Source organism: Orbicella faveolata, unplaced genomic scaffold (genome assembly GCF_042242905.1).
Source record: "Orbicella faveolata isolate gen_17 unplaced genomic scaffold, um_ofav_v1 contig_14, whole genome shotgun sequence".
Classification (NCBI taxonomy): Eukaryota; Metazoa; Cnidaria; class Anthozoa; order Scleractinia; family Merulinidae; genus Orbicella; species Orbicella faveolata.
In genome coordinates, this window is record NW_028301541.1 from 12484922 (window position 1) to 12511147 (window position 26226).

Genomic DNA, 26226 nt, shown 5'->3' on the forward strand with positions numbered 1-26226 from the left:
TCCCATTCTTTAGCAAACTTGGTAAACTCTGATGAAGGGAACTGCGGGCCATTGTCACTGGTCAGGCGGTCAGGGCAACCGTACCGTGCAAAATGGTTTTTGAGTTTCAGGATTATGGCTGCTGAGGTAATACTTGTTAGGCGGTCGACCTCCCAAAAGTTGCTGTAGTACCATGAATGTTTTCTAGTTTAGCTCGAACAAAAAAGATATCTAGGAGCTTTTGTCATGCCCTAGCCTATCTACCATAGAAATATGAGCGAAATTGAATTGTCGATCCTTGCCGAGTTATTTTTCATATTTATGGACAGGGACTCTTTAATTAAGTTATTTCAATTGTTGGCAAAGAGGGGAGGGTGGGGGGTAATGTTTGGACCATGATTGAACTGATGTTAGTTCTGTTTCCCATTAATTTTCGCTTGGAAGTGAGTGATAATCTTTGCTCCGCATTTTAGACAAACGGATGGTTTTTCCTTTGACAAGCTGGTATACCGTTTTTTCTGTGATTGCTTCTAGAGCTCATTCAAGACTTTTGGGAATTGCAGAGAGAATTTGACAGTAATAGATGAAACTGACTTTACACAAGAAGCACGAGAAGCTCTAAGCTAAGTAAAATCCACCCTCAGCCTGCCCGCACACCAGTAAGAGCTGAAGTAAACAAAAGGTCTTCTATTCTGATTGATGATAAGTTGAAGGAGTTAATTACCAAAGAATATTACGTGAAAATATTTGGTGTTTACTAGCATGAGTGAGGGAAAGTGAAATGCTAAAATCTTGCTGACTGTGAGTAAGTAAAAGACATGATGATAATTAAAAGTTTGTTTATGCAAACGTTTCGATTGTGAACGAGTGAGAGACTTCATAAAACAATTGTATTAGAGAAAGCAATTTGACAGCAGTGCTACTTTGTATTCGTCACGAAGTCACTGTAGCGTAGGGTACAGGTTAAGGTAAGTGTACTGCATATAAGGTTCAATGAAAATGTTAACGAAATTCTCAGAGAACAAAGAAAAGAGTTTGATGAATTTCTTTTTATACCCAGCACAAAATAGTCTGGAAATTAAGCGCAGAGCTTCTCAGCTCCTGTACAGTCTCTACGGCCTTAGACTAGAGTAGATCATGTTTTTCTACCTGTACTGCCTGTACTGCCTCCATGTAGCCCTGTAAGTACTATATAGTACAATACTTACAGGGTTACATGGAGGCCGTAGAGGCAGAGAAACATTACTGCAAATTTCCAGACTTTTTTGGGACACATTTGCAATGCAATACTGAGGATCAACCACCTTAAGTAGCATCCTTGACCAAAAATTAGACTTTAAATGACACCTATTTGAGTTTAAACCACTGCACTACGGTAAACTATAAGAGATTTTTCAGGTACTGTGACAAGGTCTTTGCCTGACCAAGTCAGTCAACTCTTGCATTGTCTATAGAGATCACTAGCAGGTTGTTAAAGAGGCAAGTCATATTGGGTGTTAGGTTTTATGGTTCCCATGCCTGTTTCCACGTGCTGTCATCATTCATGCATTCAGTTGGGAGCCCACTACTGGTACCATTTTATCAAGATTTGATTGTTATACTTAAATAAATACCTTAACCCCTCTTGGTAAAACAAGATAAAAATTATCAGGTCCGTGTCTATTTCAACTTAATAAAGGTGAAGTCATGTGGTACATGCTAAAATATATGTCTAACCCATAAATTGAAATTTAGCGACGGAACGTCAAAGATTTGCATTTTTAACATACTTTGAAAAGCTCTCGCTTTTCTCACAGCCTTTTACAGAAACAAAATTTTGTTAATTTGCGTCAAAAAACCCGGAAATTTGCAAATATATCAAATTTCATTTGTATTGCTTTTGCACAATACCCTATATTAGTTCAAAATTGTGGACCATTTAACTACATGTACATTTGTTTCTTCATGTCTTTTTATTTCAGATATCAAGTGCTGTACAGAACCAGGACTTCACTCTGATCGATGATTATACCACAGGAATGAAGTGTCTACTTTATCTTGAAACTATTGGTGAACTTTCAGCATGGACTGGTCAAAGTCCCCCCACACCAAAGCACCAAAAAGGAAAAAATGTTCCTAAGATAGCTGAACTTGTGGGAAAGGTGTGCCATTCATATACTGACATTTTTGCTTGCTTGCTTGCTTGTTTGCTTCGCTTTGCTTCACTATAGCCTTTATTTCCCCCAAAACATGCATTCATTACATTTCGTTGAGAACCTGCTTAACAAATCAAGTACCCAGATACATGTGATAGGGATTTACATGTCTCTTTAGTGTCTGTAATTAAGTAAAAGTGAAGTAGGTAACTTTATTCAATGTCAGGCTAAAATAGCAGTAACAGAACCACTAAATGGGAACACTTTAACATGAAAGATTAAAATAACAAGCTAGTGAAAGATATTTATAATATATAAATATAAATAAAATAAAAATGCATGAGATACATAAGATGAAAACACATAAAAGACATTAAGAAGCACATAAAGTGTAATTACTTATTGTAACAAGTTCTTAACAAGTTCCACTGTACATAATAAATGTGTCTTTCAGGGCCTTCCTAGTTTTGGACCATTCCTGAAGGAAAGAGAAGCCATTATTGCAAGTCATAAGGAAAAGGCTGATTTGTTGTGTACGGAATTAGAACCTATGAAAGTCAGACCTGCTCTCAAACCAGACAAACCTGCCCCTTTGGTCAAGGTAAGCTGGTCGTGTTTGTTATGATTAATATCAAAACTGCAATCTATGTAGGTGCCATGTGGCATGAAATTTTTAGGGAGTTTAATTTTGCAGATTGGTGATTTAAAACTTGGAAAATCCAAGTTGTAGGTATGGACGGGAGATTCACTTGATCCTTTGTTTCCTGTTAAACTTATAATGAATCCAGAGACCAATGTATAAAGCTTTCACTGTTGTAGCGAAGTTCAAATTAATAGATATTCAACCCTGGAGGAGAAACTATTTCCCCCAAAGTGATTAGTTCTTATTTTTATTAGCAATGTTTCTCAATTTTGTTCTTTCATTTCTGACGCAAGTACTCAATATCTTACCACAGAAATAATCTATATGGAATAGATTTTTGCACCAACGTATGAATGCATGAGTGTATAGAAGCTAACTAAATAAAACTTAACTAGCCCATACAGGTTTGACTTTACTCGTCTGCCAAAAAAGAAGATATTGAAAATCACAGCACTGATGAGCTGTATGAATTTTTGAATGATCCAAGCCATAATAAGAATTTTCAGAGAAAAAAGGGACAGGACAATTGAGGACAATTCAAAAGATACGCTTTACTATAATTTATTAATGAATAAGTTAAATATGGACACGGTGAAATGATATGAACAATTAGTTGATGAATAGAAGGAAAGACATTATGCAGGGCTGGGAGTACTACAGTCACTGATATTGGCTTGCAAAGGTATAGAAATAAAGAAGAGGAAAAATCCTTGCAACACAGTGTTTTCACATTTAGTCACCTAACCAAGTTCTACCATGCCGAACAGGGCTTAACTTTGTTAATTTGATGAGATGCGGTGCTGTCCTTGTGGCTTAGTGATTCCATGCTGACCACAGTATTTTAACAACAAAGAAAGATAACAACAAAGAAACAATTATGCAATAGGAGGAACTGATATTGGCAGTCCAGTACTAACTTAGCTAAGTTAGCTTTGGTTATCAGATAAAAACAATACTTCCTTTGTGACATTATGCCTATAGACCAGGATCACCTATGACGTCATGAATGTTTTAAATGGTGTCACATCTCCTTATGTTTCCCTTACTGTTGTGTTTTTTTACTATTTTTTAACAATGCCAGTGGGTTTTAACTTTATTTTTCCTCTCTAGCTTGATAAATAAATGATATACGACCACTGGATTAAAAATTCAGTTCAGTGACATCAAATTTGCCGCTGTTTACAACGATCCATTTTTGCAAGTTGAGTGTATTTTGCAAGAACAATTTTTGAGATTGTGAAAGACTGGTTCTTCTTGCTGGTTATTTTTGCGATTATCAAGAAGTTGTGTTTAATTGGAGTTACAACTTTTTCATTTTTTATGTAATTACATCAATCATAAAGTGAAAGAGCATGATCATGAAGAGATATAGAACTGAATATCATTCCATTTCAATTACATCTTGCCCTAGCTATAGTTTGAATGATTGCTCCAGCAATGGCTGAGTAAAAACTGTGATACCACTTAATGCATATATGTACATGTATCCCACGAGGTTTAAATTTATGGCACCAAGATTCTGCATGTGATATGTGTGCAAAGTGTAAACTAGTATGTACAATTGAAAGGCTTGGTGGGAAAAGGGTGTTAGGAATTTTGGTTAAAAGTGAACTTTGTTGAAAAAATCCCAAATTTCTAGTGTGGTTTTGTTTAGGTGTGTTAAACAATGTTCTGTATTTTTTTCCGCTGGACTTTGCTTCAGTTTTGAGATATAACGTATGCAAAAAAACACTCGCTTTTTACCTGATGGCATCTGTTGTTCAGCAAACAGACAGACTGTTTATAGTGAACAAAGTCAAAATGAAATTCATCAGAATCTTAGCTGTCTTTCTTTTAAGTCAAAGGAAAACAGCATAATAGAGCGGGAATCTGGGAAACAGATTGTTTACATCGCTTTTTGTGACATAGAACACAGCACTTGAAACCAATTGAGCTTCAGAGGAAATACCATCAAACAGAAAAGAGATGTGATGCTTTAGAGCTCTAACCTGTCAACTAATCTTTTAAAGTACCTTGCATGCCTGCCTGGTGGTTGAGAGACATCATAAAGCCTTGATCAACCTTTTAAGTCATCAACGCATTTTAAAGAAGCAAAGCGGTTTCTTAGATTCCAAATGTAGATGCAATCAAGTTATCGGCGTTTGAAGTCAGATCGACCCAAAGAGCAGTTCTTGCCCAAGAAAAAAAGCCCTCTTCCAAGTTGTGGCCCATGTGCTAAGGTTGCCGGCTTCAAAGTTTGGAAAGCGAGAACTGATTTTAGACTTATAAAATATGTCTTGCACTGACTGCCAGCTTTTCCTGCGGGTGAGGTGGAGAGACCCTTCCCGCCATGCATTGCGATCATGCTCTGTGGACGTTTCATGGCATGGTAAACAGCAGTATAAGTAAAGGAAATGGATTTGTTAAAAAGTTATTAATACAGAGAGTCCAACAGGTAATGGTCAACAAGTAGCAATCGATGTAACAGATCTGTGATCAAGGTTTCGTTGATTTTATTTTCAAATTGGCATGATTTTTAGTATCTCGAACTTCTGGGATCAGGGAACATGCAGTTGTATGGAGACCCGTATGTTGCGCAGAAGGGTTACTCTTTTAATCTGTCAGCCCAATTTAATTATAGGCCCTCCACTTTGACTGTTTGGTAGTGACATCAACATTGATCGCTGTATTCCATTTGACTACTAAGTTTAACAAGCTAGTTTTGATGTTTAGGAGCAGACCTAACGTGGCACAAGTCTTGTTATTTTTTTTTCGGTGGAACTAGCAAACAGAGCTATTTATTAGTGAAATCAACCCATGGTGAATATTTCTACTTGCTTAAACAAACCACAATGGAAGCCCTAACCCTGCTGAATGAGACTCAACTAATGTCTAATCCCAACTGTAACCCTAATCACAAGAGCCTCGTGAAATCAGTAGTTGACTTTTCCCTATGAGAAATCAACATCTTCGAACTTACATGTCGATGTGAAATCAATATCTTACTGCTTTTAAGTGAAATCAACATCTTTTCAGCTTATTGATTGACATGAAATCAACATTTGACTGTTTTTGAAGTGAAATCGAGATCTTTGAGCGTTGACGTGAAATCAAACTTTTACAGTTTTTGAAATGAAATCGATATTGACTGACACGTTGATGTGAAATCAACATTTTACTGCTTTTAAGTGAAATTAACCTCTTTGAGCTTACACATTGACGTAAAATCAACACTTTATTGTTTTTGATGTGAAATGAACATCTTTGACCTGACTCTCTGAGCTGATTTTACTGCTTTAAGCAAAATCAACATCATTGCGCTCACCAGTGGGTGTGAAAGCAACATTTTACTGTTTATTAAGTTAAATCAACATTTTTGCAGTCGCGGGTTGATATTGAAACAACATTTTACTGTTTCTTAAGTGAAAAGAAAACATCTTTGCCATCGCAGGCTGAAGTGAAAACAAAAACAAATTTGTGTGCATATGTTATTTCTCAAAAACAAACAAACTTCAGCGAAAAAATACAGGACATTGTTTAACTCACCTAAACAACATCGCATGCGAAATTTCGAGTGTTTTCGACAAAGTTCACTTTCGACCAAAAATACCTGATGACCGTGTTCCACCAAGCCTTTCAATTTCACCAGAGGAGATAAGTTTTGCAGAGAAAATTTTTGCGAGACCTTTTTTTCGCGGGAACTAATGTTTGCCACTTATAGGAAAAAATGCAGAAATCACAGAAATTGGAACCCGCATAAATTTCATGCCACATGCTATGTCTTTAACTGTACTCAATGCCCTGAAAAGTCCTATTTTTCGTTGATCTAGGGATTTTGGTCATATGTAAGTACTTTCTGTGTTTTATTCTTTGACTTACAAGATATAGGCTGCAGTCACATCTACAACAAAACTTAATGTCGAGGAAAAAGGTTGTTGTTAATCATCGTGGTAGATGCAATGATAAAGTGTATTATCGTTTGTCTCACGATGTAGTCACTTGAGATGTAGATCGCGACGTTTCGACTGCTTACTACTAGTCTTCTTCAGGACCGCTGAGTCTTCTTCGGACCACTGAGGGAACAGCTACTCGTCGAAACAATGGAACAATAGGAGGATCGAAATGCACCAATCACAGCCGACCTTTGTGATATAAATGATACCGTGCAATCAATCGACCTTAACGCCTGAAGAAGACTAGCAGTAAGCAGTCGAAACGTCGCGATCTACATCTCAAGTGACTACTTCGTGAGACAAACGATAATACACTTTATTAACGTGACTTAAGTTTAACTTGAGTTAGTGTCAAGTTACGTGACGTCATACCCAACTGTAGTTAGTGCACACCACGCAGTTAACTACAATTAGTTCTAAGTAGCCTATGGATGACGTCAATTAAAAGAGGTTCGTGACGGCTCTGCGAGGAAGGTCTGGAATTCATCGCAGCAAATACGAGGAGGGCTGCACAAAAGCGCGAAGGCTACACGTGTTGCTACCTTGTTGAATGTAAACGTTTGGTTTGTTGTTTTTGGATTTCCCCTCGCTTCACGCTTGGTTTTTATTTTGCATATTTATGTATGCTCATCTCGCACGTGCGAAAAGAATTGTCACATCCTGATTGGTTGTTTGTTTGTAAACTTAAGACTAATCCATGAACCCTGCTTGGGTATAACTATAGTTAGTCTGTATTGTTTTGGATCACCGAGGCGTAAATTTTCTAACTATAGTTAGAGCGAACAGAGAAGCTGTCACATCGAAATAGTTATCCCTGTCTTAGCTATAGTTGGTAGCCCAGATGTGACCACAGCCATAGCGTTGGTACTCTCCAATTTACATTCTCCTTGGTTATCGCTTTTTAATTCAAGGTGTAATTACAATGCTAGAACTCCTGGTGTGACCTGTCGCCTAACTCTGAGTGGAAGAAATGCATATCTTTATGATGAAGAAGAAAGGCACACTATATCCATTATACAAACAACATTTTTCAACAGTTAAATGTTACCCACAGTTTGAAACAATCATGGGATTTAGTTTTACTGAGCCTTTTAGCAACAAATGAACTCTGAAGTTTAAAACCCAGCTAATGTTTTTGGCTGCGATCAATCATCATTACAACAAAGACTAATGCACCTTGAAAAGAGAAACAAACAAAATGAATCTTAATCACAACCCACAGATGTGACCTTTTGAACTGGTTGAATTTCTACCTTCATTCAAAGAGGTTTTTAAAAATTCATGTTTGCTCTGCAAGTTATGTTTTTGCCCTTGTAAATTGGTACCGAAGTGGCCAGTTTTCCCAGTTGGATCCTTCCGGGAAGAATGTATACCAGCAGGAATTTCACCAAGAAATCTGTTCTCGCCGGGTTCCCACCAGGAAAAAAAGTCTCCTCCTGGATCCCAGTGAGATGCCTAGCGGGAAGCAAAATCTTTGTAGAATTCCCAGTGAGAACTAAATTCTCCCAGAGAAAAAATCTTGCATAGAAATTTCCACTAAGAAGTTGCACGCGGCTGAAATCCAAATCCTGGGAAGGGTGCGTTATACCTGTTCTTGAAATGAACTACTTCATGATATGGTTGACCATGGAAGCAACTGCCGAATCTGCCATGAACCATATCTACATGTAATTAAAGCTTTTAATGGCCATGATTAGCTGGGTCCTTACGTGCTTTATAGGTATGCACGATTTTAACCAGACCTCCATAGATAGGATTACCTTTGACGATTCCTTTGGGAAGGATTCCAATCTCCGAAAATTGGCAGTAACAATGCTCACTTGGCCTTGAACATTGTTACAGGTGTGCGGAATGTGAATCTGTACTAAGCTAAGGCATTATGAAAATTGAAAAGAACAAATTAATGGAAACAAAAATTATTTGCTTACTAACCTGGTTGCCTGAGCACCCGGGGGAGGTACTTTGGGAATTTCTGGGTGGGGATGTGCCGCTGGGACCCTGGAACCCTTAGTCCATACCAGAGCTAGTTCAGCTGAATTTTGCTACCCTATACTAGAGTAAACTCCCCAAATCGCCCCCCCCCCTCATCTATCGACACTGTTGAGGCTGATTTGCGTAAATTTAAACTTGCTGATTTGATTTTTTTTTATATTTTTGAGTGGCAATTCCTGGTTTCCTTAGTCTAGATAAAATCTTCAACCAACTAGTCAGTTTTGTGAAAAATTATACCCTATTCTAGAGCCAAACGCTCTAGTTGATATACCCTATCCTAGAGTAAACTGCTTGAAAACCATACCCTTCACAGCGGCACATACCTATATAGCCCATATATGGCAGTGCCCTGAGCAGTGGAATTCAGATATTATCAAAGATATTTCCCGCCGTAAGCAACATTTGAGACTCCTTTGTAAATTGATGTGAGCTCTATTGTTAAAGTAAAATGAGCCTTCACTTTACCGATTAATGCGTCATAATTTTCACACTTTTCAGCGAGTGAAGCGCACATTTTGAGTTCCTTTTGGGCAAGTTTTCAACATTTCTCGCTGAAACTAGGAGAGAGTGTTGGCCAATGACTAGGCAAAAAGACTCTGTTGGGGATTTTTTATTTTTTGCCTCTTTTTGTAGTTATCTCTGATTTAGTGAAGGGAATGCATGTTGTATGAACTCTCAAAGTTTAACTGAGTGTCAAAAAACAAACCAGTCAAGTAATCAAAATTTCCCAACAAGGTTTTTTTCAGAGGAAGGTGTGAAGAAGACATAGCGAAGTTGATCACATCCTCGCGCTGAAATCCGACCAGAAACAAACTGTATTAGTGAACCTCTGTACTTTGGGAAATTGGGCACTATATTCAGAAAACATTAAAATGTTTGATTTTAACGAGTATGCTGTTGTAATCTTCGATTCTTAAGCTTTCAGAAAATATATACTTTACTGGGGTCAGATGTGGCTTGCAATGGTACATTTTAAATTGTGAAGGTCATTTCACAATTTGGTGCTCTTAACTCAACCTGTCAATGAACAGGCCACATTGGAGTAATTTCTTTAGTCTTTGGCACTAAAGTGGTTTTCAGTTCTTCGTTTTATTGGGAAGACATGAAAACCAGACCTTGTCAAAGCTCAAGTGAAACTTGGAAAAAATTAGAATTAAAATTGAGTTGTGAGTTGCTTCTTGCAAATTGTCTATCAATATTAATATTGGGGCACTGCGCCGCAACATTCTAAAGTTCCCATGAAAAGAACATTTGGTTTGACTGATATAGTTATTTTCTAAGATTTACAGAGGTAGCTAGCACATTCAGTACAATTTGGTTCCACCTACACGCTGCAAAGAAAGGTCTAACACTGAATTCTTATAAGAGAATAACTGTTCTTTAAGAATATTTATGTCTGGTATTAGTGGTTGTTTCAATAAAATTCTCCAAAGGTACAATTTTATTGCACCTTTCCTCACATTAGCCAAGTCATTCAGTTATTATTACAATATCGTTAGCAGAAGTGTTTGATTGTTACAGGATGTTATCGGTTTGGCATTGAGTGGTATTGGCAGTTATGGTGACCTGGACAACAGTCAACAAGTGGTAGCTGTGATTGATGAAGATTTGTGTATCAACTGTGGCAAGTGCTACATGACTTGTAATGACTGTGGGTACCAAGCCATTAGTTTTGATGCTCAAACCCATCTGCCACACGTAACAGAGGATTGTACAGGGTGTACACTGTGTTTTTCAGTTTGCCCAGTCATAGGTTAGTATTCATTCTCCCTGATTGGTGAACCGGATTATTTATATCCTTTATTATTTATTACAAGGCATTTGTTTCGCTTTCTACGAGTTTCCATCTGACATTTGATCACTGTGGGGTTTACTGGGCTAAAATATAGGTCTTACATGATACTTGGCATGCCTTGAGTACCTCTTGTAGGGGAGCCCATTACCCCTGCAAAATTTTGACCGAGATCCCGGCGAGTTTTTCGCCGGTGAGATTAACAAGATCTCGGCAATCTCGCCAGCCAAAAACTCGCCGAGATCTCACCGAGATCTCGCTAAGATCTCGGCGGTCAAACACTCGCCGAGATGTCAAGTAAGATCTCGGCGAGATCCTGAAATCTCGCCGAGATTCTCGCCAAGATTCTCATCGAGATAGTAAAATCTTGGAGCCAAAAGAACTGGCCGAGAAGATATCAAAATGTCAACACGCAGATCAAGATATCATAAATTCGTTGAAAGTCTCTAGCAGACAAAACAAACACTGAAATACGACTCCACTATGTCAAAAACAACCAGTTTTATTGACCGTCACATACAGTTCAGAAAAGCTTAACAGTATCAGACACTTTCACTTTCACTTCACATTTAGCTACGTTTAATGAGAGCAAAATCCTCTCATCCTGAAAGTAGAAACACAGGAGAACTAACCCTTATCCTCAGATCGTCACGTCCTTTACCTCAAGCAAACAAGAATAATTAACCTGATGTACTAAATCTGTCAGCCGCAAAGAATCGAAGGAAATTCGTTTGGCTTGGCTACAACTTCACCTCAATGCGAATGTCCTGCAAAGGTTTATGTTCATCAACTGCTCAAGTTTTGCACTTTGCTTAAAATTGTTCCGTGTACACAGACTTCAGTTGTTAGGTCGCTTTAACATAGTCGTGAAAAAACTTGCACAAGATGTCCACAAATCCTCTTGTGATTACTCACATTCGCGATGAAAGTGTCAGAAATTAGTTTACCGTAATTCTTTTTCTTGAACAAAGCAGCTCTTTCCATGGTAACTAAGTCTTTTGTAGTTTCAAAAACATCTGACCACAGGGAGCACACGATCTTGTTGAGAAGGAAGAGAGTTATAAAGGAATGTAGGGAATATACAATTTACCTTTTTCTACTGTTGTCATTTCTTACGCGACAACCGCTATCTAGAAGTCCTACGTGACACTGTAGCACTAAACTCGTACCCAGGCCTTTTCGCGCTCTGCAAAATTTAGTAGTACTAAACTCGTACCTAGGCCTTTTCGCGCTCTGCAAATTTTTTTGGGTTTACATATAACATTGACAAGGGAGGCAACTCTTTGCCCAAACATTTTGAACACGATCCGAATATTCGCTCGAATCTCTAAATTCCGTTGCTTCCACAAAACCAAACAAACCCAACACGAAGTCGAAAGATTTTTCTTTAAGCTAGCCGAATTTGTTTTCGAATACTTTCACGACAGTCGGAGAATTTTAGCGTCTTCTGCAAAGTTTTTTCTCAAATCGCTTTTTGCAACATGATCATAGCATTGAACCGGTACCAATCGCGTCATCCAGCGAGCGCTCAAGCTCTCCTCCATCTCCCACACGTGTTTTTTGACACAACAAATATTTACAAAATCCTTCCCCAGCTCTCAATTTTTAAACGCGGAATCTCGCTAAAACGCTTCAGGTATTTACCCGCGACATTTCATTTCCGTGCAGAGATCGAGCGACTTCGGACGCGCAAGAAAAAGTGCGAACCGGGGAGGGGTTCATTGCTTGATCTTGCACATGAACGATTCAGAGCTTCTGTTTCTCTCTTAAGGTTTCCTTCTTTTAGCCAATTCCATGTTTCCTCACTTCTTTGTTCTTCACCCTGTCTTGCAAATTGTCTATATAACAGCTTTTCTCTCCGTTCTTGAATATTTTTAGTTCTTCTCCTAGCTTTAAAGCTGGCAGCTGCTTCTCTATTCTCATTCCCTTCCCACCTGACTGCTTTTAACAGCTCTTCCCTGCTTGATTGGAGATAACATTCTAGCGATATCTTTACTTGATTGACACAATCCTGTCTGGATATAAGGTCTCTCCCTCCATCCTTCCTTGACAGATAAAGTCGTGCCACACAGTCCCGTGTATGGACCCACCATCCAAACCCATTCGTGGTTAGCAGTTTTCTTGTTCTGCCATCTAGGTCTCTTAGTTCTTATTTCCTTTACACAAGCATTCCTCCAGCATATCAAACGAGTGAAACTTCCCGGGTGTTTATGGCTTGTATCAAGTTTCCAACAATAATTTTTAATACGTCTTGAGTATTCTTTCCCAGTTTTGTCCTTCATTTCATCATGAAGCAAGTGATCAGCCTCGAGCGCTCCTAGCTACTTGTACCCTTCACTTTCTTCCATTGCTCTCATCACTCTCATCATGGTGTCATCAGGTAGTGTTATTCCATCTGACTGACTTCCCACATTTCAAGACCAAGACAGCACACTTGTCAGTGGCAAATTCCATAAAGATGTCATTGCTAAATATTCTCACTTAGCTGCTCCATGCTAAAAATTGCCCGTCTCGATGATATGCTTTCTTAGAAATTTTTGAACTGGAAGCAAGCGCAGTAGAAGGTGAATCACTGCAGCAAAAAGAAAAGACGAAAATTTAAGAAGTAGGTCTGCAATGTAGACTTATGGAACTTTGCAGACTTTAGGCTTATGCTTAGTTTTATTCCATTCGGTTGGAGTTTGTTTTTAAAAGTCAGTATCTGGGAGTTGAATTGCTATAAGTGAGAAGGCGATTACTGGAAAGGTAAAGGTGTTACTTTGAAACTGGAGACACTGTACTTGTGGTAGAAAACTTGTGGGCCCTTGATCGCGTGCTGGAAGTAAAATCAAACAAGAGAGACAGTTTTGTGAAGAGAGTCGTGCCGAAAACCTAGTCTGCAGCCCTGGAACGTCCCATCGACAAGATCGTTCTTCTAGAGGCTCCTAGACTTCACGAGAGCAATTAACCATTGTTGATCTTGATGTCCTCAATAGACTACGAGCAGTCTCTCTTTTGCTCAGAAATCCGTGGGGAAGAAAGCAAATCAAGTGTGACTGCGAGCATGGCATGCGAGTGCCGAACGGCAAATCTGCGAGCCGCGAGTAGTGCGGGTGGCTCGCTGCTTTGCATATCATGTTTGCACACTCCCGACCCACTGTTTGCTTGTGTTGCGTTCTTCCCCACGGACTTTCAAGCAAAGGAGAGACTGCTTGCAGTCTATGTCCTTATCCAAGAGGTTTGCTTGTAATGTCAGAGCAGTTGTTTCTTTATTGACTTGATTGTGATGAACCATTTTGAATGGATTTAGTGACAACATATCACTCAAGTTTTTCCGTTTGATTCACTGAACTAAGTTTAAATGCTTTCAGTTCGCATTTGGGGCCAGTATGTAGGATTCAATTGTGCATGACATTTCCCCTATGTGCCTTACACTTGATTTAAAATTTAACTCATCGATCATCATGTGATTTGTTGCGCAAGATTTTTGTTCAGTACATATTAGCAATCGTGTCAATTGCATCGAGTTTCAGTTTAGTTCATCAGGTTTTTCCGTCTACCAGTTCACATCAATAGGAGGAAATATCTGTAAGGTTTTTGTCTTTATATTTTTTATTCTCTTTGTCACCTTTTCTTAGAATTATTGTAACCTACTACTTTTTAGTCGAACACCACATGACACAGCCAGATGCGTTCTTGAAATTACTTCATAAATCAAAGTGAGCATGGAATAAATTGGTTTTTAAATCACCTCTCCGCTTTTGGTCTGATGTCTACATTAGTTCGAAGATAACCGCCGCTCAAGTTTACCAAGGCTTAACCGGAAGGAAGTTATGGCCACGAATTCAACTGAAGAATCAACCGTGCGCGATCGGAGACAGGTGCAGCATTGCGGATTATCAGTATATCATGACTAATTATCACTTGTGATATATTTAAGAATTGGTTCATGCTTAGCGTGCGTATATCGAGTTATGGATGCACGCGGAAAGTTTGGAGAGCACGAAAGAAGCGTAAGAGTTGCTCGAGGTGACAGCCGAGAGCAACTCTAGCTTCTCGAGTGCTCTCCAAACTTCCCCAAGTGCATCCATAACTCGATATACGCACAGCTGAAAGCATGAACCAATTCTTTTGTAACATGGCGACAACAACTTGGGCGCTAAACATGTTTTATTTGTGATTCACTAGAAAGTTCTTACAATGCACGGTGAAGAAAAACAAATGTCATTAGGATCCAAACACGCTACAATCAATTGAGCAACGGTTGAGCAAAAACGCTTAACCTGGTTTCTAAAATTGTCAATGAAAAATTCGCTTCTTCGAGTTAATTATAACGAAAATGTAGACAAGCAAAGTCAAAATACTCATGTTTAAGTAAACATCCATGTTAGCTTGGCAAAAGTCAAAGACTCGAAGTAGAGTTTGAATTGTTCAGAATAATCTTCCCATTGCCGAAACTTAGACAAAAGGAACTTGCACGAAACTCGACGGAAATTTTGCAGCTAAATTGAAACTGCACACGTCATCTTATTTTCGCACGGGCGTGCGTACGTAGAGATTTTATTCATGGTGACTCAATAGTAATTAGATAGGACTAGCACGCGCGCTATGGTATAACATGAAAAATGTTCTATGTTTCTTGTAAGTGATGTTGCTAATATCATGATTTATTAAATCCATTTTGAAATCACTGGTTGTCCTTGCAATCTGATTGGCTCTCAGTGGTGCGATTTATTCACGAATCGCACTACATGTATTTTTTGCTTTAAATTGCAACTTTTGCTCAGCCAATGAGAATGGGACAGTAAAACAAAACAACCAATCTGTTTTCAAGGTTTGTTTAAAGTAATCAATAAAATTTCAGGAAAATGAAAGGCAAAAAGCCATTGTGTAGAGAATTTTGCAACTACTACTGCCAAAACTTTGTTGCTATCGTAGTTTTTTCCCAAAACAATTGACGAATTTAATTAGTTACAGTTTCTGAATGACGATTATGAGCTTCTTCAGGCTGAAGACCTACTTTAATGGAAGTTTATAACTTTCAGTGTCCATTTTGACGAATATTTTGGCGATTTTTCTTCAACATCTGCTCAAGATCCGTGTGATACCGAGTCCAGCAAAACAAAAACAAATGAAAACCACACACCAACAAATTCAGAGCCATCTCAAGAAGGTAGACGTTTCCAGGTTTCCGGTAGTTTCGAACGAAGCAACACAAGAGCTCAACTCTGTTGCTGTGAATAAACATAGTGAAAATACGCCCAGCTCCACAAAACATTGAATGAACGAACGTCGTCCGAAGCTGGTGTAGTCCCGCCATCTTGAAAATATCTTGAAACAAATGGCGCCGCAAGAACTTGACAAGGTCCTGAGTATTGAGTCCTACGCCGAGGTCACAAAAAGAAACGAAGATGATAACGTGCTGGACTCCCTTAAAATCATGCCATTAAATGGTATTTAAAAGAAAAAAAACAAACGCACTATCCATTATGCATCGTGTACTCGAGGGAGTTTCACAACTCAAAAGAAATCCATCGCAGAATTACACAGGATGCACCTTCAAATTCCTTCTTCAAAGACAACGAAAAGTCTCAGCCTCAACCACAGAACGAAGGAAGGCCTTCCATCATTGATTGGGAAGACGAGAATTGAACTTTTAAGCATAAAGTAGACTATTTTCGTTCTGACTTCAGAACTGCTTGTTTCTTTGTCATGCTCGAATGAGTTTCGTCACATAACATCGTTTTGCATACTAAATGAGACGTAAAGGCGTTTCCGGTTCCGCTATTTTCAACAAACCGCTTACTGGAACAATACACACAAATCTAAAATTTAAGGCGATAAAATTGTGCGATCTAATTAAGTGGCAATTGAACTGAGTGGAGTGCAATTTTGGTCTAAAATCATACTTGTGATTTCAAATCGAACTCGCGCTGCGCGCTCGTTCGATTTTTAAATTACGCGTATGATTTCACACCAAATTACACTCCACTCAGTTCAATTACCATTATTTATCACTGGTTTCATAAGGGATTGATTTTTTGATATTCCGCATTACGTTTTTATCATATAAGCGTCATGATATTATCAGAATATTTAGTTAAGTAAGAATTTCTTCTTCCCCCTGTGATAAATTGATAAATAATGGTAATTGTGCAATTTGGTCTGACATCATGTGTGATTTCAAAATCGAAGGAGCGCGCAGCGCAAGTTCAATTTGAAATCACAAGTAATATATAGATTTAGGCCAGCTTAAAAACGGAGCTCTTGGGCTGGGTTGTTCAGAGCCTGATTAAGCTAACAAGAAAAGGTAGAATTTTGATTTTAGTTTTGTGACTTTGCGGTGAGGTTTTCTGTATATTGTTGGCCTTCAGTTTTGATAATCACCATGTACACAAAACAAAGCAGCAAAAAACATTTGTCAGTAGAAGAAAAAGTTATTTTTCGGTTAACTTTTAATCCTGGGTTAGCGTTAACCGGCCTCTGAACAATCCAACCTGACATGAGCCCGCGATCCAATCAAAACTAGCAAAAAACACGTGACATCGATGAGCTCTAAACTTGAGCCCGCGATATGGTCACGTGATACTGGTCAGCGGATACCTTGTTTTCACAGGTGTTAATTGATCATAACACGGATGTCCACTATCAAAGAAGTACACGGTAAACCACCCGGTAAACCAAGGCTGCATTTCTCTGTCAACCTATTATTTGGAGTATGGCCGCCATGTTGCGCGACTCCGTCGCCGCCGTTGTGCGTACACGCCCTCGAGCAATACCGCTAGCCATGATAACCATGAGAAAATCAACTTATGGGTTTAATTTTTTTCCTATATGGGTATGGGGCTCTGCTTGGCGGCCCTTCGGTTCGCCGGAGCTCTGCTTTTAATACTTTTGACTTCCGGAAACTGATTTATGAGCTCAGTGTGATAAGCGCTGGCTCGCCATGCGAGATCTTGGGTGTTCGAATCCCAGTGGTGACTACTAATTATTTTTCCTTTTCTTGTTCATTGTATTTTTCTTTTTCTCTCAAGAAACCATTTACCGAAAGGTACCGTTTGTCTTTCCGTTTGTTGTGTTAAATAATCGTCTGGACCCTTTAATCATTCGTTTATATCGATTGCTTTCGAACTCACAGTATCACGTAGGTTTGTGAAGGAAAAACCACGAAGACCTTCCCTGAATCGGATCGCTAAGGAAGAACCATAAGTATTTTCCTTACATTGAAAAAATCGTTATATCTTCTACCCTTCGAAAATAACTAACTTGACACACTGCAAGCGACTGTAAAACGGCCTTAGACAGCTGATGTTCGAAACCCAGGGAGGACTCCTATACGAAAAGGTTGGGGATGCTCGTCGTCTCGGGTACAAATCAAGGATTCTGGTCTCACTTAGGGTGTTGATGAGGAAACGTCATCATTTTTACCTGTCAAAGTATCCTTTGAGGTGCACTCAAGGAAATAATAACTAGCAGTAACCAATAGTTAGGAAGTACGGGCGGCCATGTCTGTTGCGAGATTGAGGATAGCCTGGGAGAAACGAGGGGTTTTTATTATTCTCGTTCTCGTTCTCGTTGTTATGGTTGTTATTGTTATTGTTGTTATTGTTAATATTGTTATTGTTGTTATTCTTATTGTTATTGTTATTCTTGTCGTTGTTATTCTTGTTATTGTTGTTGTTATTGTTATTGTTATTATAACTATTATTGTTATTATTTTTAAGCGATGACGTTTGTGTGACGTCATCGCTTTATGCTGGGGTGCTTGCATTCCTTTGGATAGTGATTTCGCATAGTTTTGTCGCGCTTATGACGCGAACGATTCATCCCTCTGTGGAAGGGAAATACACTCCGGGAGGTAGTAAATAAGCACTGTGTGAGCACTGTATGAACACTGAGATATCCGAACTAAACTTATGTGTGTGGGACACGCGATAGGTCAAGGGTGTACAATTTAAATTTACATATTGGTGAGCGTTGTTTAGGGTTGAACTAAACGTATCTGTGGGCTGAAATAGTGGTGAAATTGAACTAGAATTGAAGAAGAGCATTGAAGTGAAAGCAGTTGAGAGAGCAGAAAGCAATGGAGAATAGTGTTGCGAAAAGGTGAGCTAGCTGAAGGTTTTGTCTTTATCAGAACTGGTCAATGTAGCTTAGATTATGGTCTCTTTAATGCAATACAGAGAGGCAGTTGGGTTACATAACATTTACATGAAAGCCAAATAATACTCAAGTCGTGTAAGAGGGAAGTTCTGATTTATGCCATTGTTTACATTTTACCTGGAGGCAATGAAATGTATCTTTCAACTTTAAAAAAGTAATTCGCTGAAGATCTAATCCTTTTGCAGTAATGAAAACAGCTTATAACTGTCACGCATGATAAGAGCACAAATTAGGTTTGGTTTGTGAAAAACAACTAGAAGAGGCTAGAGGACGTGATTTAACCACAGAATTTTCAGCTGAAAAACATTTACAATGGCAAACAGGTTGTTTTTGTAATAAAACAGAAGGTTTACAGTAGTGATAATGAATTCAAGTTACAATTCATTTGCAGGTTTTAGTTTTTTGTAAAGTTTTACAAATGTGGTATTTAAATTTTCTCTGAACGGAAGAGTGGTTGTGATTAAACTATAGATAATGGTTTTGTCAGTGGTAAATCAATAGGAAGGTTCATTAAAAACAGGTATAAGGTTAAAACAACAACCGGTGAGGTAATTAGCGTCGCCAAATGTCTGTTTGAGATAAGGTGTTGATTTCAGAGAGAAACAATGAAATTACTGTTTTTTGTTTTGAAGTTTCCGTATGTTGTTGATGTACTTTAAACAACACGTTTCACTTTATCCGGAGAGATGCAAGTTTATTCATTTCTTTGCAACTTTTAGGATCAGCAGAAAGAGTTTATTGCGCCATCTTCCGTTTCGGGGAACTAGGAACTTATCCTTTGCGGCTGTCCTTTGCAGTTTGTAGGATCCGCTGAGTGTCTAATTTCAGCGTTTAAAAGAAGATTTTTATGGTGGATTGTGCTTTAAGCAATATCGGATAAATTTGCGCTCACTGGCAAACTGATAATACGAACACATCGTCTATACATACAACTTTAGATCTACAAGCAAGCGCACACGCGATAGCTCAAGGGTCAACATTAAATTTACGTATAGGTGAGCGCTGTTTAGCCTGGACTTTTTGCTGTCTTGAGATGAATTCAATTGAATGAGCACTGTCAGACCAGTGTATGAGCACTGAAATATATGAACTAAACTTATCTGTGAACTGAAATAAACTGTATTGGTGAAAGTCTGGATCGGCCAATAGATTTATCTTGGGGACATCTATCACAATATTTTACATTGTTTTATTTCACATGTCTCACTGCCGGTCATTTCGAAAAGTAAACAAAAGGGAGAAAGGTGAATTGCATTATTCAGTTCAAAGAGGAACAATTGAACAGAGGGAACAAGTAAGCTTGCGATGCGAGCGATCACTTGGACTCTCAAAACCAAACTTTGCAAAGCTACTTACAATACAGCTACTTCCCACACAGTTTGTACCTTACTTTTACTTTTAATTAAGTTTGACCATCAGCCTGTATGTTTATGTTCCAATTTCTTGGAACAATTTTAGAAATAGCACGTACACCTCATCGTTTCTGCATGGATTGCATGCCGTTTATTGTTAGGGCTACTGTCAACAGAGGGAACCAGGGGCCCGTTTCTCGAAAGCCCCGGAATCTTTTCGGGCCCAAAAAGCCATTTTTAGTTAATTGGCATTTAAAGACAGAGAGGTGCATAGGCCTTAAACTTCTCGTATGAAGAGAACCTCTGTTTTTATTACGAATATATGAATAAAACAGCTCTGTAGTCGAAAGGTTTCAGATTTTGCTACAGCTTTTCGGGACCTTCGAGAATCTTGGCAAAGGATTAACTTCAGGATTTCGACCATTTAAAAGCTTTTACTCGAGCAGGAATCCTTGCAAGGACTGGAGGACGACGAAGAACTTGTTCCGCTTCGCCCATATTAATCCAAGAAGACGAGGAAGATGGGTTTCAAACACAGAGCAAAGTGCCAACAGTTGGCTGCCGCGAACTAGAGTAGTAGAGTAGAGTGCACAATGGGGGGAGGTCTCGTTTGCCTTTTTGTATGAATATTTGGATATCATTTATTCATCCCTAGGGCATTTATTACCAATTCACATTGACTTTGAATAGTGGCTAGTGATCGAACCTATTCCGTTTTAAGTGATATCTTTTAGGAGTCCAATGAAGTTCAAGCAACATCCACATTAGTCTCGCTTAGGAGTTAAATTCATATTTTCCAAGGAGCATCCCTTACCTTTTCGTATGGGATTCCCTCCCCACGGGGTTTCCAAATGTCTAGCGGGAGGTGAAGAAGTGAAATCGTTCCACCACTAGAACTTGGAAAATAATATTTTCCAAGTTTACTTAAGTTACCTCAGAATTCAAAGATCCAAGAGACTGATCCAATGGTTTCCCTTCGATTCGGTACGTGACGTTTTTACATGTGTCACATGTGCCAACCGTCGAAAAGTTTAAGCTCCATTTGGGTGCCGAATTTCTGTTTGAAGGAAAGTCTTAAGCATTATTCATCGGCAAAATTCGAATTTGAACCCCGATAAAGCGGGTAGTTTTTAGCGACTGCTCGAGGTTTTGAACCCCCAAAGTTTCGTTTTTTGTTTTTGTTTTTGTTTTTTCCAATTAATGCAATTTTATTTACAGGACGAACACTTGCAGTACTAAAATACTTACATTTACACTTAGACTGTACTTGCTTTTTACACTACCTATACTCACACTATTTATACATGCACTGGTTACAGTACATATATTACAATACAATCACACTAATCAAATTACGGTTGGCTTAATTACAATGCTCTTTTTATTATAGATTAGTTACATAAACATATAAGTTACACACACGCTACATTTTATTTTTCTACAGTGCTCTTTATTATGCTAGACTGCTTGCTTACTTTTCAATTACTACTAACGAAGAAACGCTAAAAATTTCTTACAACAGCGCTGATTGAACTTACGGAATTACTTAATACTAATAGAAAAAAAGGAGGAGAAACAAACGAACAAAACAAAAAGGGAGAAAGTCAAAAAATAAAGGTGAGGTGGGGAGCCCTGCGGGTTTTCTTTTCCTGTTCTTTTAATACAGGAAAAGGTAACGTTATAGATGTTTTTGGACCAAAACTTCTTCTTTTATGGGCCTTTATGACCAGATTAGAATTATTTGAGACAAGTTATTTTTGAACAAAGCAAGACCATTTCTTGAGGAAGGAACTGTATTTGTTGACTGAGATTGCGATATATTTTTTATGCTCTAATTTTTCCTGCTCAAGGGTGGTGGAATCCACAAATAGGTATCTCCTACTATTAAGGGACCAAAATGTAACGAAAGTATTTGCCAATAAGAATACGGTGGGTTATGATTAAACAAAATGAATTTAAAACACCATACATTATTTCATATTTGGAGAGGATGGTTTTTTTCTTCCAAAGAGATGAATAGCAGTAAATTCTGACCAAAAAGACACTTCTAGCGGACAATTAACAAAGAGATGTTCGCTGGTTTGTTTAATGTTAGAACAAAATGTAAGGCTTTCGTTGATGTAACCATCTGAAAATCTGTCTTTTCGAGGTTTTGTTTAACCCTCTGACATTTAGAGTCATAATGTTAAAAGTCATTTAAATAAATTCGAAAAAAATTTACTTGGAGAATCAGAAGTTTACCGTTTGTGGGTTTGACCGCTCAAGAAAAGGTAAAAGGTCTTGTATAAGCGTTTGAAAGTATAATGTAATAATCGTACGTGCAAGGGCCAGAAACGTAGATAGAATTTGAAGTATAATTGAGGTTTTAGGTGGTAGTATAAATGTTATGAGTTTACGGAACATACAGACATAACTTGACAAATAAAGATAAAATTACCTATAAATAATAATTAGAAACTATACTTGCTACGTATCACGAGCACAGGTTTCCAACGCGAGACATTAGAGGGAAACCAATTCGTGTTCACTTATTAGCAGAGAGTCAAAAACTTCATTCGGTGGGAAGCAAAATTTTGGCGTACAATGTAAATTTTTTTGTGTCGTCACCACGCTGCCTTGTATAATAAGACGGTCTACATAAAGAGTTGCTTTCTGATTCTTCTTCCTCGAGTTCTTATACACTGGGTAAACCGCTTTCCGTATTTCGTCGACTTTGGGTAATGATTTGCCACAGGAAAATTGGTGCCTTTGAGGTTTCTCACGTATCTCCAGATCTCCTCTATGTGCTGGAAGAAAGAGAACTTTGCGATTATTGGCCTCGGAGCGTTTGAGGTCTTATCTGCTCGTTTTGTCGGGATGAGGTGAACTCGTTCGAAGGAAATCTCTTCGACCACTTCTTTTGGCATTTTCAGGTTGTTAACGATAAAAGAGCGCAAGACGTCTTCCGTATCTTCTTTCATGATCGGTTGCCTAACGGGCTTCAGGGAGGCGGAAGAATTTCACATTGTCTCTTCCAGATCTAGCTTCTAGCCTAACATTCCGCAAAAGCTGCTGGTCGTGGGACTTTTGTAACTGTTGTATGGTACTCTCGGTAGCTTCAACACGTTGGCTCACGGAGTTTATTTCGTCGCGAAGCACTTCCAACTGGTTGTACAGACTGAAAAAGCTTTCTTTTAGCTCCGATAAATCCTTTCGAAGCTCCGTGACATCTTTCTGGATAGCGGGAATAAGCGATAATATTAGGTTAAGCTTTTCTGACAGCTCAGTAAGTTGCAATGAAGTGTTTTGGCACCAGGGACAATGGCTGACAGATACGACATCTCCGCCTTCTTAGTCGTTTTCTACAGAGCCAGTACTCCCTTTCCGTGTTTTACAACGACGTTCACGTTATTCTTTATGCTTCTCGCTCTCCATTTAAACAGATAGGTTCAGAACTCGTTTGCTTTCCGAGAAAGGCGCACTTGCATAATCCCAAAGCACAGCGACATCCTTCCTCGCACGCGGTTACGGAAAAACTCAAAAGTTTCATGTTTTTTCTAACCTAAAAAGTCGTTAAATAGATAGCAATCAAACTCTTCAACTGCAAGTTTCGCCGGGAGTCCTTTTTAGGAAAAAATAAAAGTGGCTCTTTTCAAAATTGTATTTAAAAATCTACAATTTGGCTCAAGAAATCCTTCATTCATGAGGAGTAATGTAGTTTTAACGTCTTCTGATGTATTCCGCGTTTGTTTTTAGTTATCTTTTTCTAATTAAAACTATACGAAAATTCCCGAACGTGATTGGCTATCAGCAGCGCGATTTTTGAGCATTAATTGGACAGTTTATACGCGTCATGCTTGTAATTGGACAGTAGGCGTCATTTTGCGCGCGCTGTTGCGATGCACTTTGTTGAATAAACTGCTGTTTTTTCAACATTCATAACGACGTTTAATCGTTTAGCGCTTAATCGATGGTTTGTTTGTTTCTCGAATTTTCTCCTAGTTTTCGTTAATTGGTAACAGGACATCGTGTCGTCCAATTCAGTCTGTAGTCATACTCGTGATTAACAAATCGGACTCCCGCTTTGCGGTGGTCCGATTTTGTTAATGACTTGTATGATTACAGACCGAGTTGTACTCCACTCAGTCCTTTTATCGTTATGAATCATGTTAGCAGTAACGTCACATCCATAACGTTATACATAGTGTATCTTCATTAAAATATTTAGTAAGACGCAAGTTTCAGTTGCTGTATTTTCCAGCAAAGAAGAGACATACCCCTTGACCTAGTCCCCAATTTTTTTCGCTCATACGAATAGTCCCCTTGATTGACAGACAGCAGCACTCTTGTGGCCAATTCTAAATGTTCTTTAACATACCCCTTTGAAATATGTGAAGTACTTTCTAGTTATGCAATGCCTGTCTTCACACTGGGATAAAAACACTTTTACTTGACTAGTGATGTCATCACACTAAGTTTGCGGAAATTATATTTCATGGTAAGAGTTATTTTTCTCATAATGTGATAATCTCTGACAAAGCTATGTGATATGCACATTTTTCAGCTGCAAAGGATGCTGGAAAGGTCCATATTATAATTCTATTTTTAATTGTCATCATTATGTTAGCAACCTATTGCTTGAGTGGATATAAATTACCTCAAGAAATCCACACTACTCATATGGTGAGCCTCTAAGGGTAGTGTTAAAAGGATTGTTAGTATTCATGGTTAAAACACAGTCCTAAGAAAATATGCCCGCTGAATGGTTAAAAATCTTGTTTTTATTAAATAATTAGATTATGAACTTGAGATTTTCTAACACGCATGGAAAGCGAGAGCGGATAATCTAATTGTTTTAAATCTACCAGTCGTCAAAAACTATATCTAAATCCTCTTCACAGACACTTCGAAAACGCCAAGAAGTGGCCGTCATTTTGTTAACAAGTGCACAATTCTACGTGACTCACTATTTCTCACAGAATAGATAATGTGTAGCGTAGTCAATCAACGAACGGCATTCGTGATAGAGTGATAGTAGGTTTGTACTAAAACTGGATAGAAACACAGAACTAGCTCAAAACTGTTGATGTAATGATAGCGGGAGAAAAGAGACTTTAAATTTTAATAATCAAAGTGAAATGGTTGTGTTAGATTAGATTACACCACAATTAGATCACGAGCTCTAGATTTCTATCGCGTAAAAGTTGACGAGGGCGTATCTATCACGCATAGAAATGGAGAGCGAATAGTATAATTGTTTTAGTATGAATCTACTAGTCGTTCAAAACTTTATCTAAATCCTTTACCTTATCCTTTACCTAAATTACAGACACTTCGAAAAGGCCGAGAAGCAGCCGTCATTTCTTTAACAAGGGCACACTGCTGCGCTACTCACTATCCATCGCAGAATAGATGGTGAGTAGCGTAGCCAATTAGAGAACGGCATGCGTGATAGAACGGTAGTAAGTTTATACTAAAACTCGATAGAAACACGGTACATGTGTTCTATTTTTTACGTAATTAATTTTGTGGTTGACAATAGATATCACAGGTTGTCATTTTTCTTACTTTTCTCTAGACTGCATCAAGATGGTCCCAAGAATGGGCCCTTACAAACCAAGTCGTGGTGTTCCACTAGCTGTTATTGGAGAAGCGTAAATTGAGTATAGCAATCGTCTTTGGAAGAACTTTGCAGTTTTTGCCGTTTACTAACCATGGATTGTTTTAAAAAGGGCACTAAATATTTGAGTACACAAGAATTAAAATTTTGAACATGCGAGGTTTTTCCTGACCGAATTCAATATATAATTGTTTAGTTGGCATCTTTTGGCGTTCTGCCTTACATAGATAATTTTAGTTATATGTAACATTGGTGAAATACAAACGATATTGAGGTTTGCATATTGACAGTTTTAATTTTATGGGTAACTTTCTTTTTAAAAAATTTAGGGATCTGCATGATTTGTAATTTCAACGGTGTTGAGGTATACAGTCTGTTAATTGTCAGTTAACGATAGACTATTTAAAACTTTATGATTTCAATTCCGTAAGATTTATTTGGGAAGATGTGTGGAAGGATGTACTATAAAAGTAAAGACAGGAAATAAAACTGGCCAAAAATGTATTGGTTTTAGTTTTCTTGTTACTGGTTACTGTCCCCGCCAATAAAACCAGGAACATGAATGTCCCCGAACATCGAAAATTTGTAACAGTTATGAGAAAAATTTAATTTTGAAAGATAAAATAAGTGGAAATAATCTGGCATCATGTCCGAATGTGT

The 26226-nt window shown here is 38.3% G+C and overlaps 1 protein-coding gene across 2 annotated transcripts in view; it reads left to right on the forward strand.

Moving 5' to 3' along the window:
* LOC110055154 (dihydropyrimidine dehydrogenase [NADP(+)]-like) overlaps positions 1–26070 on the forward strand; it is a 234894-nt gene extending 208824 nt beyond the window's left edge. For both annotated transcript variants that reach the window (XM_089286667.1, XM_089286668.1), the window contains 4 exons: positions 1941–2120; positions 2569–2715; positions 10203–10434; positions 25525–26070. In XM_089286667.1, coding sequence (XP_089142793.1) covers positions 1941–2120; positions 2569–2715; positions 10203–10434; positions 25525–25604 — 639 coding nt within the window. In that variant the 3' untranslated portion in view covers positions 25605–26070. The remainder of the gene's footprint in view (positions 1–1940; positions 2121–2568; positions 2716–10202; positions 10435–25524) is intronic.
* The last annotated feature ends 156 nt before the right edge of the window (positions 26071–26226 follow it).